General features: G+C 43.0%; 1 protein-coding gene across 2 annotated transcripts in view; it reads left to right on the top strand.

Moving 5' to 3' along the window:
- Positions 1-13,316, top strand: part of MYEF2 (myelin expression factor 2) — a 534,185-nt gene that overhangs the window by 20,919 nt on the left and 499,950 nt on the right. For both annotated transcript variants that reach the window (XM_044077583.1, XM_044077582.1), the window contains exons 2-3: positions 6,473-6,675; positions 7,734-7,786. In XM_044077583.1, the coding sequence (XP_043933518.1) occupies positions 6,473-6,675; positions 7,734-7,786 (256 nt within the window). The remainder of the gene's footprint in view (positions 1-6,472; positions 6,676-7,733; positions 7,787-13,316) is intronic.

Below are 13,316 nucleotides of genomic sequence, written 5' to 3'. Positions count from 1 at the left end.
GCCACTCAGCAGGACGTGGCAGAGGCTTCAACGTCTATTCATCCTCCTAAGGATTCTAGGAGCATAGATAGGTACGGGAAGCATACCCTTTCTTCAGTGACCTTTACCATGAGGTCACTGAACTATCTCTGTCATTCATTGGCTCCAAAGGGACAACCTCCAAGGAAGGAGTCCCTCCTGGCGGTAACCTTCCTGAGGCTGTGGCACAGACTGTAGGCGCCAGGATGAGATAACAAAACTCTATTGTCAACTCTTCCATGAGGCTCATTTCCTATGCAGCCGAAGGGGCGAGTAGAGCAGCGGGCACAGCAGTGGCTCTTAGGAGACAAGCCTGGTTATGCTTGTGTCCACTTGCGGAGGCCTTTAAGTCTTCCTTCGCCGACTCCCCTTTTGATGGGTCTTCTTTGTTTGGACCTAAGGTGAAGGACACACTTACTCGGTGCGAGCAGGAGGGCCCAAGGTGAAGGACGCACTTACTCGGTGCGAGCAGGAGGGCAAGACCTTGACTGCCGTTGGGGCCCATTTTTCCACTCCCTTTAGACTTTATCCCAAGGCCCAGAGAGGAGGGAAAATGTGGTTCAGGAAATCCCAAAAGTTCTTCTCTACTCCACGGAGTGATTTCCCCCCTCCAGAGGCAGGGGGGGGGATTCAGGAAGACGCCACCCTAGAGGTGGCAGAGGCCCCCGTAACTCTGGAGACCGCGACTCCTTTCGTGGTTCCTCCTACCCTCAACGTCCCTAGGATGTGGCCCGGCTGTGCTTCTCCGGAGCCGGTCGGGGTCGTTTTGCGAAACACCCACAGACTTGGGAATCTAACCAAGGATCAGTAGGTGCTTTGCATTGTAACCGGAGGTTACTTCATCCCCTTTTTCAAGCCCCCTCCTCCTACAAGGAGAATCCCGGACGTGCCACCCAGTCAACTGGATGTGGCAGCCGTAGAAGTTTCAAATTTGCTAAGCAAAGGGGTCATCCATCCCATCCCCGCCGACCAGATCGGATCAGGAACTTACTCAAGATTATTTTTGGTGCCAAAAAAGACAGGGGACGCAAGGCCCATTTTGGACCTCAGCCTTTTGAATAGTTTTGTGAAGTCCAAGTTCCGGATGGTCACCCTTCAGTCCATTCTCCCGTTATTGGAGAAGGATGTCTGGATGTGCTCCATAGACCTCAAGGACGCTTACTATCGCATATTGATACGTCAGGAGTCATTTGCGCTTCCGCCTAGGAACCAGTCCTTTCCAGTTTCGTGCATTGCCCTTTGGTCTCACCACAGCCCCCAGGGTGTTTACCAAATGTCTGGCAGTGGTGACAGCTCACTTGAGAAGTCTCTGATTCCGAGTGTTTCCCTATCTCGACGACTGGCTCCTCACTGCCACCTCCAAGCATCTACTGATTCGAGCGCTGATGGCCACACTAATCTTGGGTCTTTCGCTAGGAATCACTTTCAGTTGGAAAAAATCTGTGCTGCGGCCATCTCAGCGTATCACCTTTATAGGCGCAGAGTTAGACGCACAAAGGATGCGGGCATTTGCTGCGGCCATCTCAGCATATCACCTTTATAGGCGCAGAGTTAGATACACAAAGGATGCGGGCATTTTTGCCATCAGAGAGAATTCAGGTTCTACAATCACAGGTTCTAAATTTGTTACCCAAATCTCGAGTTCCTGCCAGACAGCTTCTTCAGTTATTGGGTTCGATGGCTGCAACTATCTTCCTAGTACCGTTAGCCAGGCTGCACATGCAGGTGCTGCAATGGCTATTATCGGTTCAATGGTCATACCAAGGACTTCCCCTGAACCACCTGGTTCTGATTACAGACAGTTGTCGTCGGGACCTCCGTTGGTGGCTATGTCGGTCCAACCTGGACCGGGGGCGTCCTTTCGCCCTTCAACCCCCTGTTGCCACAGTGACCACGGACACTTCCCAGATAGGGTGGGGGGGTCATTATCTGGACAGGTCTGTCCAAGGCACTTGGCAGGATTGCGAAGCGCACCTTCACATCAATATCCTGGAAATGAGAGCGGTGCTTCTGGTTTTACAAGCACTTCATCATGCTCTCCCCCAAGGTACTATTGTGTTTCTATCCGACAACATGTCGGTAGTTTGGCACATAAACAAGCAGGGCGGAACCAAGTCCTACCCCCTTTGCAGGGAGGCCATGAGAGTATGACGCTGGGCCATAGCCTCTCGACGTTTCTTAGTAGCTATGCACATTCCGGGAAAAGCCAATGTGATTGCAGACAGGCTCAGCAGGACTCTCCTGTTGCCCCACGAGTGGTCGCTCAACAACAGAGTGGCTGCGCAGATCTTCGCCAAATGGGGCCTCCCTTGTTGCGACTTGTTCGCCAGCCCCAACAATGCGAAGTGCAGAGAGTTGACACCCTCTCAGGGACAGTCTCCCAGGGACGCTCTAGCCCACAATTGGCCCCCGGGAATGCTTTATGCCCCCCCCCCCCCCGATTACCCTTCTCCCAGAGGGTGATTCAGAAGGCTCTTCATGTCGGGTGCCACATGATTTTGGTCGCCCCACATTGGCCCCGTCAGGTTTGGTTCCCATTTCTTAAAGTATATGGTACAGGGCCCTTCGATTCTGGACCCATTGCCGGATCTGTTATCCAATCCGTCGAGACACTCTCATCCGTCCCTCCGGTCGCTGCGGCTGGTTACTCCACTTCCATCCTTAGATCTTTCTCTTTCTTTGGAAGTGATGCACATCTTGTCTTCCCACAAGCCGTCTACCGTTAAGCTGTATTCCAGCAAATGGAAAAGGTTTGTTTGTTGGGCCCAGCAGCGAGGCATTGATCCTCTTACGGCCGCAGTTCCGCAGGTCTTGGAATTTCTAGCTTCATTGTTTTCATTCTGGCTCTTCAGTCTCCACACTTAAAGTTCAACTGGCGGCTATGTCTAATTTTCATGTTGCTATAGAGCCTTCTTTAATGGCTAACACATTTTGCAAGTCCTTAAGGGAGCCTGGCTCCTCAGGCCTCCTATGGCTCATCCCGTGCCCCCTTGGGACTTAAATTTGGTACTGGCCTCCTTAACTGCCCGTCCCTTTGAGCCGGCAGCCACTTGTGATATAAAATTCCTGTCGTGGAAAACTGCTTTTCTAGTGGCAATAACTTCTGCTAAGCGTGTTTCAGAGCTTCAGGCTCTCTGTTCTTCCCCTCCTTATTTGATCCTTCACAAAGACAGTTTCCCTTAGATTGAATCCATCCTTTTTGCCTAAGGTAGCATCCCCTTTATGCATTCAGCAATCATTGGAGCTCCCAGTTTTCTTTCCAAATTTTTCTAACAGAGCAGAATATACCTTCCAGCAGTTGGATGTTCACAGGCAACTGCGTTTTTACTTGGATAGGACCACTCAGGCTCGAAAGTCTGACCAACTGTTTGTGTCCTTTGCGGAGAATAGGTTAGGTCTTCCAGTTGCCAAAGCCACCATTGCCAAATGGATTAAGGATTGCATCTCTTTCATTTATTCCCAGTCAGGCAGAGAGTTGCCTTTCCCAGTCAGCTCATTCTACCAGGGCTATGGCCACCTCTGTAGCTTTTCAGTCCAAAGTTTCAATAGATGATATTTGTGCGGTTGCTACTTGGTCTTCTCCACACACCTTCATTTCTCATTACAAGCTTGATGTGGCTTCCCGAGGCAGAGCTTCATTTGGTTCCGCAGTTCTCAGGAGTGTGTTCCAGTGAGCCACCCGGGGTTTTTAGGTGCTAGGGACACTGTCCCATCAGTTATGAATGTAGGTGAGATAGGATCCCATTACATCTTTTAGTTATGTACTTACCATAACTTTGGATGTATGGGATCCATCTCGCCTACATTCATACATATCCACCCTTCTTCCCCCTACCTTTTGGATTTGGAGGAAACATTGGTCTTGCTGAGCTCTCCTTTGGAAGGGCTCTAGTTGGTTAGTTATTGGTATGTGTTCTGTACCTGTATGTATGAAAGCGAACAAACGAGATCTGGGGAAGCAGGTGTGGTGCATTATGGGATAAGGGGTAGCCCAGCCAATGAGAGACTTCGTTGTAGTGTATAGTGGCAGAGTCGGAGCCGACGGATCGGCTTCGAACCCATCAGTTATGAATGTAGGCGAGATGGATCCCATACATCCAAAGTTATGGTAAGTACATAACTAAAAGTTATGGTGAGTACGTAACTTTTTCCCAATAAAGTTATTGCTGTTGGAGATTCCTTATTTTGGCTAGTCAGGTGTTACATGCAGTAGTCCTGGTATGCAGAATCCTATACGAATGAGCATTCTCTGTAAAATGGAAATTATTCCTGTTAAAGCAAGGTCTGGTTCTGATTTTAGATGGCTTCTCCTGCAGATTTCCAAGTCCAACTCTGAGTAGGAGGAACACCATTTTTGTCCTCGTGGGAGGATTTTCTTTTAGTCTGACCTTAAGCAGGATAAATTTAATATTGGAGGAACAAATGCATGTTTTGTACTGAACTGAAAAGGTAGAATGGTAGAGGTCTTTACCTCACAGGAATGTTACTAATGGATGTACTTAATTCTTCTCCCATCCTTGTACTGGCAGCCATGGAGGTTGTTGAATGTTACTGTTCTCCATTTGAACTTTTCACATTTTTCAAGAACTTTTTTGCTTCAGTGAAAACTTGAAAATCTGCATTTTAAGGCCCCATTCCCTTGTAACTTGGAAAAACTAATATTTTTCTATGAGTGAAGATTACTCCTCCTCCAGCATTTTTGGAGAATAGGTAAATTGCTATCTGGAGCAGTTATCCTCAGTCTGCAGCTGCACCCACAGACATTGCGTAATCTAATTTTTTTAAGATTACCCATGCTAGCGGGTATGCTACAGCCTGCGTTTCCATTCAAACTAGTTGCGATCTGTTCTTTTTTTTACCTTTGTTCCTCTCCCATATATAGAAAACAGGTTGTATACGATCAGCAGACCTTAACTTTTTTGTGGCTACTTTTTAAATTAATTTCTGTGTTCTGTTATATTAAATGCTTTAAAGAACTAAGACTGCAGGAGTGTTAACCATGTCATTATTCGTCATGGTAGGGTCTTGGATCCGAGCCAGCAACTTTAGCTTGGTGGAAGCTGATCATCCTGTCCATAGCCAATGGCAACAAGATTTGGAGGAAGTGGATGAGTGGGTAGGGATTCAATCTTGGACTCTGAAGTCCTGTGTCTACACTCAGGAGTTTGGCTCGGAGGTCTAGGAGCTGATTAAAACTTGTCTAGAGGATCACGGTGAAGCTGAAGCAGACTCCTCTAATTATAGGCCAACCCGATGAGCCTGTCTGATCCGAAGGCTGAGAAGCAAATCTGGCCAGACAAACTAGTCTGATCCAAGGCTGGGCTAGTCTTGGCAGGATTCGAAGCCCTCTGATCAGAGGCTGCCTTGGATCCGGTAGAATAGTCCATAGACCTGGGATCCAAAGATCTATGATCGGAGCCTGGGCTGGAGTATGATCCTGAGATCTAGGATCAGACATTTTAGGTTTCTTTGAAGCCACAGAAGGAATGGAAGGAGCCTTCCATTTGGGATTGGAAGGGGATGCATTGGAGGGGGGGGGAGCCCCCCCCTCCCAACCATACATTTAAGCAGTAATTACTCTGCCAAGCCCCAGGGATTGAATGTGGCACAGGAAGTCACATTCAACCTCCAGATGAGCCCCTAAGCCATAGAAGTGCCCTTTGTGTGGGTTTTAAATGAGCATCTTCCAACTACCAGAGGAGCATTTCTTAAACCCCCAAGGGTTTCTAAGACTGAAGGAAAAACGTAAGGAAACACAAGCACGACCCAAAGACTATAAAACGTTCTAAGGGGGGGGGATCACCAAATGCCTCACTTACAAAAGGGGAACTACCCTGCCAAAAAGCTAGAATGCCTAAGGGAGGGGAAGTAAAGAAACAACTACTAAAGACAGTCTAAAGCTGTTTAAACTAATTCAAGCTAAGCCGAAAAAGTTCCAGAAATCACTTACCTGAGCGAGAGCCGTGGATCACATCTGTAGCAGAATGCTGCCAATGAGATCTGAAGGTTTGAGGGCAGTAGGGGATTATGGGAGAGGGAGGAGCTTGAGCCTTGGATCTGTCCTAATTTGAAGTTGCTGGCTTGGATCAGATGTCTGATCCAATTCCTTACTGTGAGGAATAATGACCTAGGATAACACAGATGCAAAGTTATTTTAAGTACATAACACTATTGCTTGATTTTTAAAACCTTTTGCAATATTTATATGCCATGCTGCTGAGCGACTTGTATTCTTCAGAGTTTTTTTAAACTTTGGTACTGATGGACTTCATTACAAAGAAACCCTCTTAGCCAAGACAAAAGGCTTCACTTTGGGAGGGGTTTAAATATAGTTAAATATAGTGATGCGAAACTTGCTGCTGTTTACAGATTAGTGTCCTCTGATCTAACTTATGTTCTGAAGTGGCAGTATTTGGAATCATTTTTGCAAGTTTAATTTTTGTTTTCTCTTTAGAGAGAGTGATGATGCTCCTAAAGAAGGAGAGAGCATGGATTTGAAAGAAAAATCTACTGCAATGAAGAAAACAAACAGATTTCATCCATATTCTAAAATTACCAGCACTGGAGAGAAACGTACTGGACGTAACAGGGTGTTCATTAGCAACATTCCATATGAAACAAAATGGCAGACAATTAAAGATCTAATGAGAGAGAAAGGTAACTTTTTCTTCTGAAGGTGCAGCCTCTTGGTTTTTGAAGTTGGCTAGCTGTATTGGGCCAAATCAAGTGTCTGTTCTTGATTTGACATTATGGTCTGTCTGGCTTCTGGAGTCTTGTAGTATGAGACTACTGCATTGTAGATTAGAATGGGTAAAAGGAATTTTGTCATTGCTGTGTTTGAAGTGGAACATGTTTACACGCATGTTTTAAAACCCTTGGGTTAAGTGCTTTGAATACTGTATTAGTATTTTGGACTTATAAAGGTCCAGTGTATTCATAAAGCTAAAATTTTGTGTTATTTCCTCCCCCACCACAAAAATCTTGCTTGTGGGGTGACTGTCTTAATCACACTCCACTAAATCTTTTTTTCTTTTGATATTTTAAAATGATTATTGCTGCTGCAGTCCAGTATAGAGTAAACAATTGAAATTGGAATAAGGTATCTTGTATTTCGGTAAACTAAAGTCTTAAACAGCTTTGAAAAGATTTGATGTGTATTTGGTCTAATGTGTAAAATGTTTCCCCTTCTGCTGTTCATTGTGCTTGTTGTATCTGTTGTAAGGTGACATGAAAAGTTTTATTTACTGAAACTTTCTTTGCTGTGTAGTAAACTTGACTTATTTTTAGTTATATTGAAAACTTTTTATGGCGATATTGATTGAGTTAGAAAGTCACCTTAAAACAGCCTGTTGTGACTAGGATGATAATTGGGAACTTAAAATGTGTTGTGGTCTATACTGGGTTATACTAAGGGCCCTTGTTTAAATTTTACTTGTTCACCAACTATATCATACTGGCCAAAAACATTCATGAACAGCAGTATAAATTGGGTCCAACTGTAGTTGTCTAATTTATTGATGATGTTGCTGATGCATATTTCATGTCAATTGGTAACATATTTTATGGCAATTTATAGGATATATTCTGGTCTGGTTTTGATTGTTGGTGAATAATAGGTGTTCCTTTTTTGTAGTTGTGTTCAGGGCAACCGTAACAAGACTGGTGTTTTTAAATGCTTTGTCTCTTGGTATCTTCCCTTTGTATGTCTTATGTAGTTGGTGAGGTTACATACGTGGAGCTCTATAAGGATGCTGAAGGAAAGTCAAGGGTAAGTGTTGTGGACAACAAGCTGCTTGAGGTTTAAAAGCCCCTCAGCAGCTTTTTCTTGTACTTTTTGTTATAGATATTGGATTTCATTGACTTGATTTTTAACTTAAATTTGAATGTGTATACAAGAGCTGGCAATAGTGTTTAAAATGTCATTTTGTATTAAAGCTCCTTGTGGTAACTGGTAAATTGCAGGGTAACCTGCTTAACATTGGTTTCTACAAGTTTCTTAACTGAATTGTTGTGGCTTTGACTTGAAACATGCTCTTTAATGCCTGAATGAACTGATTTGTGTGGGTTTTTAAGTAGGTCTCAAAAGTAGCCATTTTTAATTTTTTGGTTTCATCTAAATGCCTTTTGTGAAGCATAATTTGCAGATTTCTTGCCATTTATTCAACTGTATGGTAACCAAATTCATTAAGATGACAGTTTTTCTTGCGCTGACCGTCTTGAGATTGCATTCTCTCCCTTTTTGAGTTGATATTTGAATCTTGGAATACATTGAGTTTTGGCACACTCTCCAGTTAAGCGAATTTTGAGGGGGAATGTACTGGTCCAGCTCTTTGATATGTTACTGGAATCGAAGCACTGTAGACTCGTGTGGCTTTATTTGTACTAGAAGTTGAAATAATGGAAGGTTTTCTGCTCACCTGACATGATGACGCTAACATGTTTAAGAAAGCCCTGTTTTTTTTTTGTATGTTTTTGGATTTTAAACTTTGCACACTTTTAGTTTAGCGGAATTTCCAACCAAATGTTTTAGTATTGCTGCTTTCTGTGATGGTACTGGAAGTCTACATCTGTTCTGTCCATGTAGATTTTTTTTTTTTTTTATGGATATTCAGAGCTGTGTTCTTTTCACTTTCAGCATTTCTGGGCAACATTTTGAAAGGTGTATCCTGAACTTTCTTTTTGCATTTTAATATGATCATGCTCCTGTTCCCCCTTACCAAGTTTTTCTTAAGTGTTTGCTTTCATTCACGTTAAATTGATTTCCTCTGCAGTATATGTAATTGAAGCCAACATGCACGTGTATCTGTTCATGGAGGAGGGAGTTAAGATGATAATGGAGTGGGACTACTGTACTTAACCTAATAGAAGGGAAAATAAGATCATAGTGGGGGGGGCATAGTAACAATACTGTTTAGTTACAGCAGCAGTACAACCCAGTATTCAGTCAGTGCAGCAAAAGCTAGAGCAGGTCCCCTCTGCAGTAAACGCTGCACAAAAACCTTGCAAAGTCGTTTTTGTCCATTTTGGTACAGTAAATTCAGCATTATGCACTAAGTTTACAAAGTGACATGTTAAATAGTCACAAATTTGCATATTGAACAAACAAGTTTGCATGTTGAACAAATGTGAACTTTCCAAAAGTGGGTAGTAGGGTGTTTTTTAGTGTAACTTTCTGAAATTAGTGCTTTTGTGTATGCATTTTTGTAAAGGTGCAAGTCTTCTCATCTTCTAATGACTGAATAAAACAAAACAGGGTAATGCAAAATGTAACTCGTATTGGTCTTTATATTGTGTATTTGCATATGTATAATTTATCAGTATTCTTTGTTCACTTGTTGCAGCAGTTTTTCTTGGCTTTAAAAAAATCTCATGCCCCTCGCTGAAATGTTAGACCTGCGCTTTTCCATTTTTTAGGGTAAGGAATATATTTTGTGATGTGGCTACGCAATGTTTCATGCTTGTTTCCTTACTCTGCAGTACAAGATACTCTACTAATCAAAGTAGTGTAAGCTTTTGGTGAAGGTCAGTAAGGCACCAGTAACTTCACTCATTCTTTTTTAGAATGTGGCCTTTTGTAGTACTCTCGGAGCCTTGTAGCAGACTAGTGCTATGAAAAGACATTCATTAGCTCACTGTTGCAGTAACCCAAGCTGTATGGTACATATTCTGCAAGGGAATGCATGACTGGCCAGCTTCCAAAGCTTTAGGGCACCTTCCATGCACCCTACTCGCAGTACAACTTGGGAGCACTGTAAAGTCCGTGGTTGGGGAAACTTGTTGCTGTCGAATATGCTCTCTGTAGGTTTAGAGTGTTGGTCTGCAAGCTAAAGTTTTTTGTGTTGGGGAATACCTTCCATGACTTGGGATGGAGGTTATTGGCTTGCCACTACATTTTTTACCTCTGACTTTTATTTAATCTTTTGGGGGAGGAGTGACATTCCTAGGTTTATCTTCCTGCTTATCAAGGGCCCTTTTGGTATGCGGAGACGGGGACTTTAGTTCTAAGTTCTATTCCCTCCCCAATATACAAGCAAAGTTGTACTGGACTTCTAGGTCTTGACCCGGTCTTCCTCCTTACCTTAGCCTCTGCTGATTTTAACACTGCTGTAGCTGAACGAGGTTCCTTGGATCACTTTCAGTCCCTGTGGTGTTGCCTGCCTCTGTTCTTATTGACTTCCCAAGGAGCAGCATTTGGGCAGATGAAGAGGATTTGCTGAGTTTTGTAAAGCCTTTCTGTCTTTACATTTCAAGTCTTTCCTTCATTTAAAAAGGCAAAATGCTTTTTTGTTCATTTATGATTTGCGTAAAGAACATTAATGCAGCTTAGACTTTCTGATTTCTGTACACCACAAAATGTGAAATTAGTCCCAAGTTAAGTTTCTTTAGATTTGCACCTGAAAATGAGTTTAGGATACTGTAGCTAGAATGACGTTCATTGGGGAAGAAAAAGCAACTTGTAGAGTCCGTGCAATAAGGTACACAGTTTGGCTTTCCTGTTTTGGTAGCTGTAGATGATACTTTTTCCTTTTCAGCCAACAGTTGGCCCGACGTTCTCCAACCCCAGGAAAGTAACTGCTAAGGTTACCAATACCCTCTCTTTTTTTTTTTTTTTTTTTTTTTCCCCCCCTAACCCTAAATTAGGCCGTGGAGTGATTTTCTCTGTCTGTCTCTCGACAAAACCATATTTTGCCAAATGCACACTTTCTTGGGGTGTCTGTTGGATCCCTCTGGCTTTCATTGGGGAGCGGTGTCAATGAGTGTGTGCGGGGTCTTTGGAGCACAAAAGACCAACACGTACAATGTAAAAGGGTTTTGCAGTAACCAGTGCTGTCAACACACACTCCTCTATGGATCCCTGTGCCATTACAAGTGGATACAGACAATCCACCACAGTAATGTGATACTTAAAACAAATGGGTAGGAGGTGGAGGAGATTTTGCCTGCTGTGCATACAAGCACAGTAGCTTGGGATGTAGCTTTTCAGCACTTTCTTCATCTACGGGCATCTTGCATCCTGTTGGAGCATAATTTTGTGGCAGACATGTTTTAGCAGGATCAGTACAGACCCTCAAAAATGGAAACTGAATCTGGGTCTTCCATGAGTTCATCCAGATCTTTGCTTCCATTCACGCCAGTCATTTGGCAGACTTGTGCTCTAGCACATCATGCAAGACTGCCTGGAAAACAGATGCATTCTGTTTTCCTCGAACAGGAATGTTCCTGTGTGCTTTTCTACCCTTCCATAGATATCTAGCAGCACACTGAAGATTCAGTAGAGCTCTACAGTGATCATTGTGACACCATTCTGGCCCAAGCAGTTATCAGTTTTGAAATGGCAAAGGGCAATTACCACAAAACCGTTTTCCATTTCCCTGCCAACTTATACTTTATGCCTGAAGTGGTTTCATTTGAGCCAAACGTGTACATCTCCCTTTCTTCATTCAAGTTCTCAAAAATGAGGGAGAAAGGATCCTCCATACTCTGCATGTCTACAGACAACTATGAATAATTTTTCAAAACTCTGTAATTATTCATTGCTTATGAGTCTAACAGAGGACATGCATCTCAAAATGGTTGTCTCCTTTTGTGCCCACTATAAAGTAAGGCAATTCCAGGCAGTGTTATGGCGGAGTGTATTAGGGCCTTGGCTTTATCTTCGCTTTTTGCAACGGGTTGGATTCTAAAGTGTTTTAACATTAATAACTTGGTTCTCTGTCCATACCTTCACAAAGCACTACAAACTAGATAAGTTTCTGGTTGTTGGAAGGGCTTTTTCTTGGAACTGTTTTCCAGGGATTCCTGGGCTATCATTCCCACCCCCGTTAGTATGGGCTATGGTTCACCCATGTAGCTAATTTTTACTGTAGCAGTGTTCAAATGATGAACGTGGTGCGGTTATAAGTTTATGGTCACTTGTGGTAACTGCTTCCCTTGCCCTCTTAATTTTGTATGATGTTGCTATGGTGAGGACTTCAGTTGCCTAGCATTGACCTTTTCATGGCTCTAACCTCCCGCTCTCTTTGCATAAAAACTCTGAAGAGCTTGGGTGTCCAAACCACTTTTCCCCTTTATCTCTGAGCAGGTTAATGGTTTGGGTGTCTGGAGGATGCCCTTGAACTTGGAAGCTGGCTGACTATTTGTTTTAGCCTTGGCATGTGTAACTTGTACAGCTAAGACTACTGCAGAAGTGGTCAGTTTTTTTAAATATCTCCCGTTATGGTAAGTTAACTTGTCAGTTCATTCGCAGGAAATGCATTCATACATTTTCCTTGCAACATGTACTCTCTCATTTATAGATATACCTCTCATCTCTCAAACTTTCTCTTAAGTCGCCAGATTGCAGCTCAGGCTCTATTCCCAATTTCTGAAATATTCCCTGCTGAAAACTTTTTTTCCTACAAAATTCCCTTAAGCTCCATAATGATAGTTAAGTGGAATGTAATTATAAGCCATCATAAATCCCTGCCATTAATTCTGTGCTACCACAAATTTCTACCAATTTTAAAACGTTTGGGCCCCTCTTGCAGTCAGTCACTCCCCTTTTTCCTTTGTACTTGAATTTTGTTGTCTTCAATATGAATGGTTTATCATTCCCACTGCTGTAGTAACCTTTAGCTGTTTGGATTGTTTATCACCTATGGAGTGATGACTGGCCTGCTTCAAAAGCTCTGGCACCCTACCACACCAAATTACTTCAGTACTTTCGTGCTGCCTCACAGGAAGCAGCTAAGGAATTTTGAGCAGTTCTTGTCTACAGTTCATTTTTGACAGATAATTCTATGTAGAAGAGTAGAGTCTTTCCAAAGGGGAGTTACTTGCTGTTTAAGATTGGATTTTTTTCTTCAATTTTTTGACTAAAAGTAACCTACTTTTGCTTTTCCCTTTAATCTGGTATTTAGTATTGGCAGTTTCTTGTTGGAAACTGCCTTACTGGCTTTTAGAGTATTTTCTTGTCATGGGAGCATGTTTGTGTTTGATGTCTGCAGGTATTTAGTGCCTTACTGAAAGGTATTGTTAAAACTGTGGACATTTTAATGCATGTGTACCTTTTTACCGGAGTATGTTCAGTCATAACAGTGTAGGAAAGACTTCTGTTCATTTAGGGGTACTTGCCTTCTGACTTTCCAGCAGAGTTTACTGGCAGTTAGGCTTCCTTTATCACACTCTGTATATTCACACTGGTTCTGCTGTACCTGAAATGAAAAAATATTGAGAGAGTCCTTGCAGTCACTTAGGCTCTCTACATATGGTACTGATGGAGGGATCCTATGGTGGACATTCATTGCTCTTCTGCTGGT

This window comes from Protopterus annectens, chromosome 7.part0 (genome assembly GCF_019279795.1).
Source record: "Protopterus annectens isolate FY-2018-M chromosome 7.part0, PAN1.0, whole genome shotgun sequence".
Taxonomy (NCBI): domain Eukaryota; kingdom Metazoa; phylum Chordata; order Ceratodontiformes; family Protopteridae; genus Protopterus; species Protopterus annectens.
Note: the sequence above shows the minus strand (reverse complement) of the source record. Positions and strands in the feature narration are given on the sequence as shown.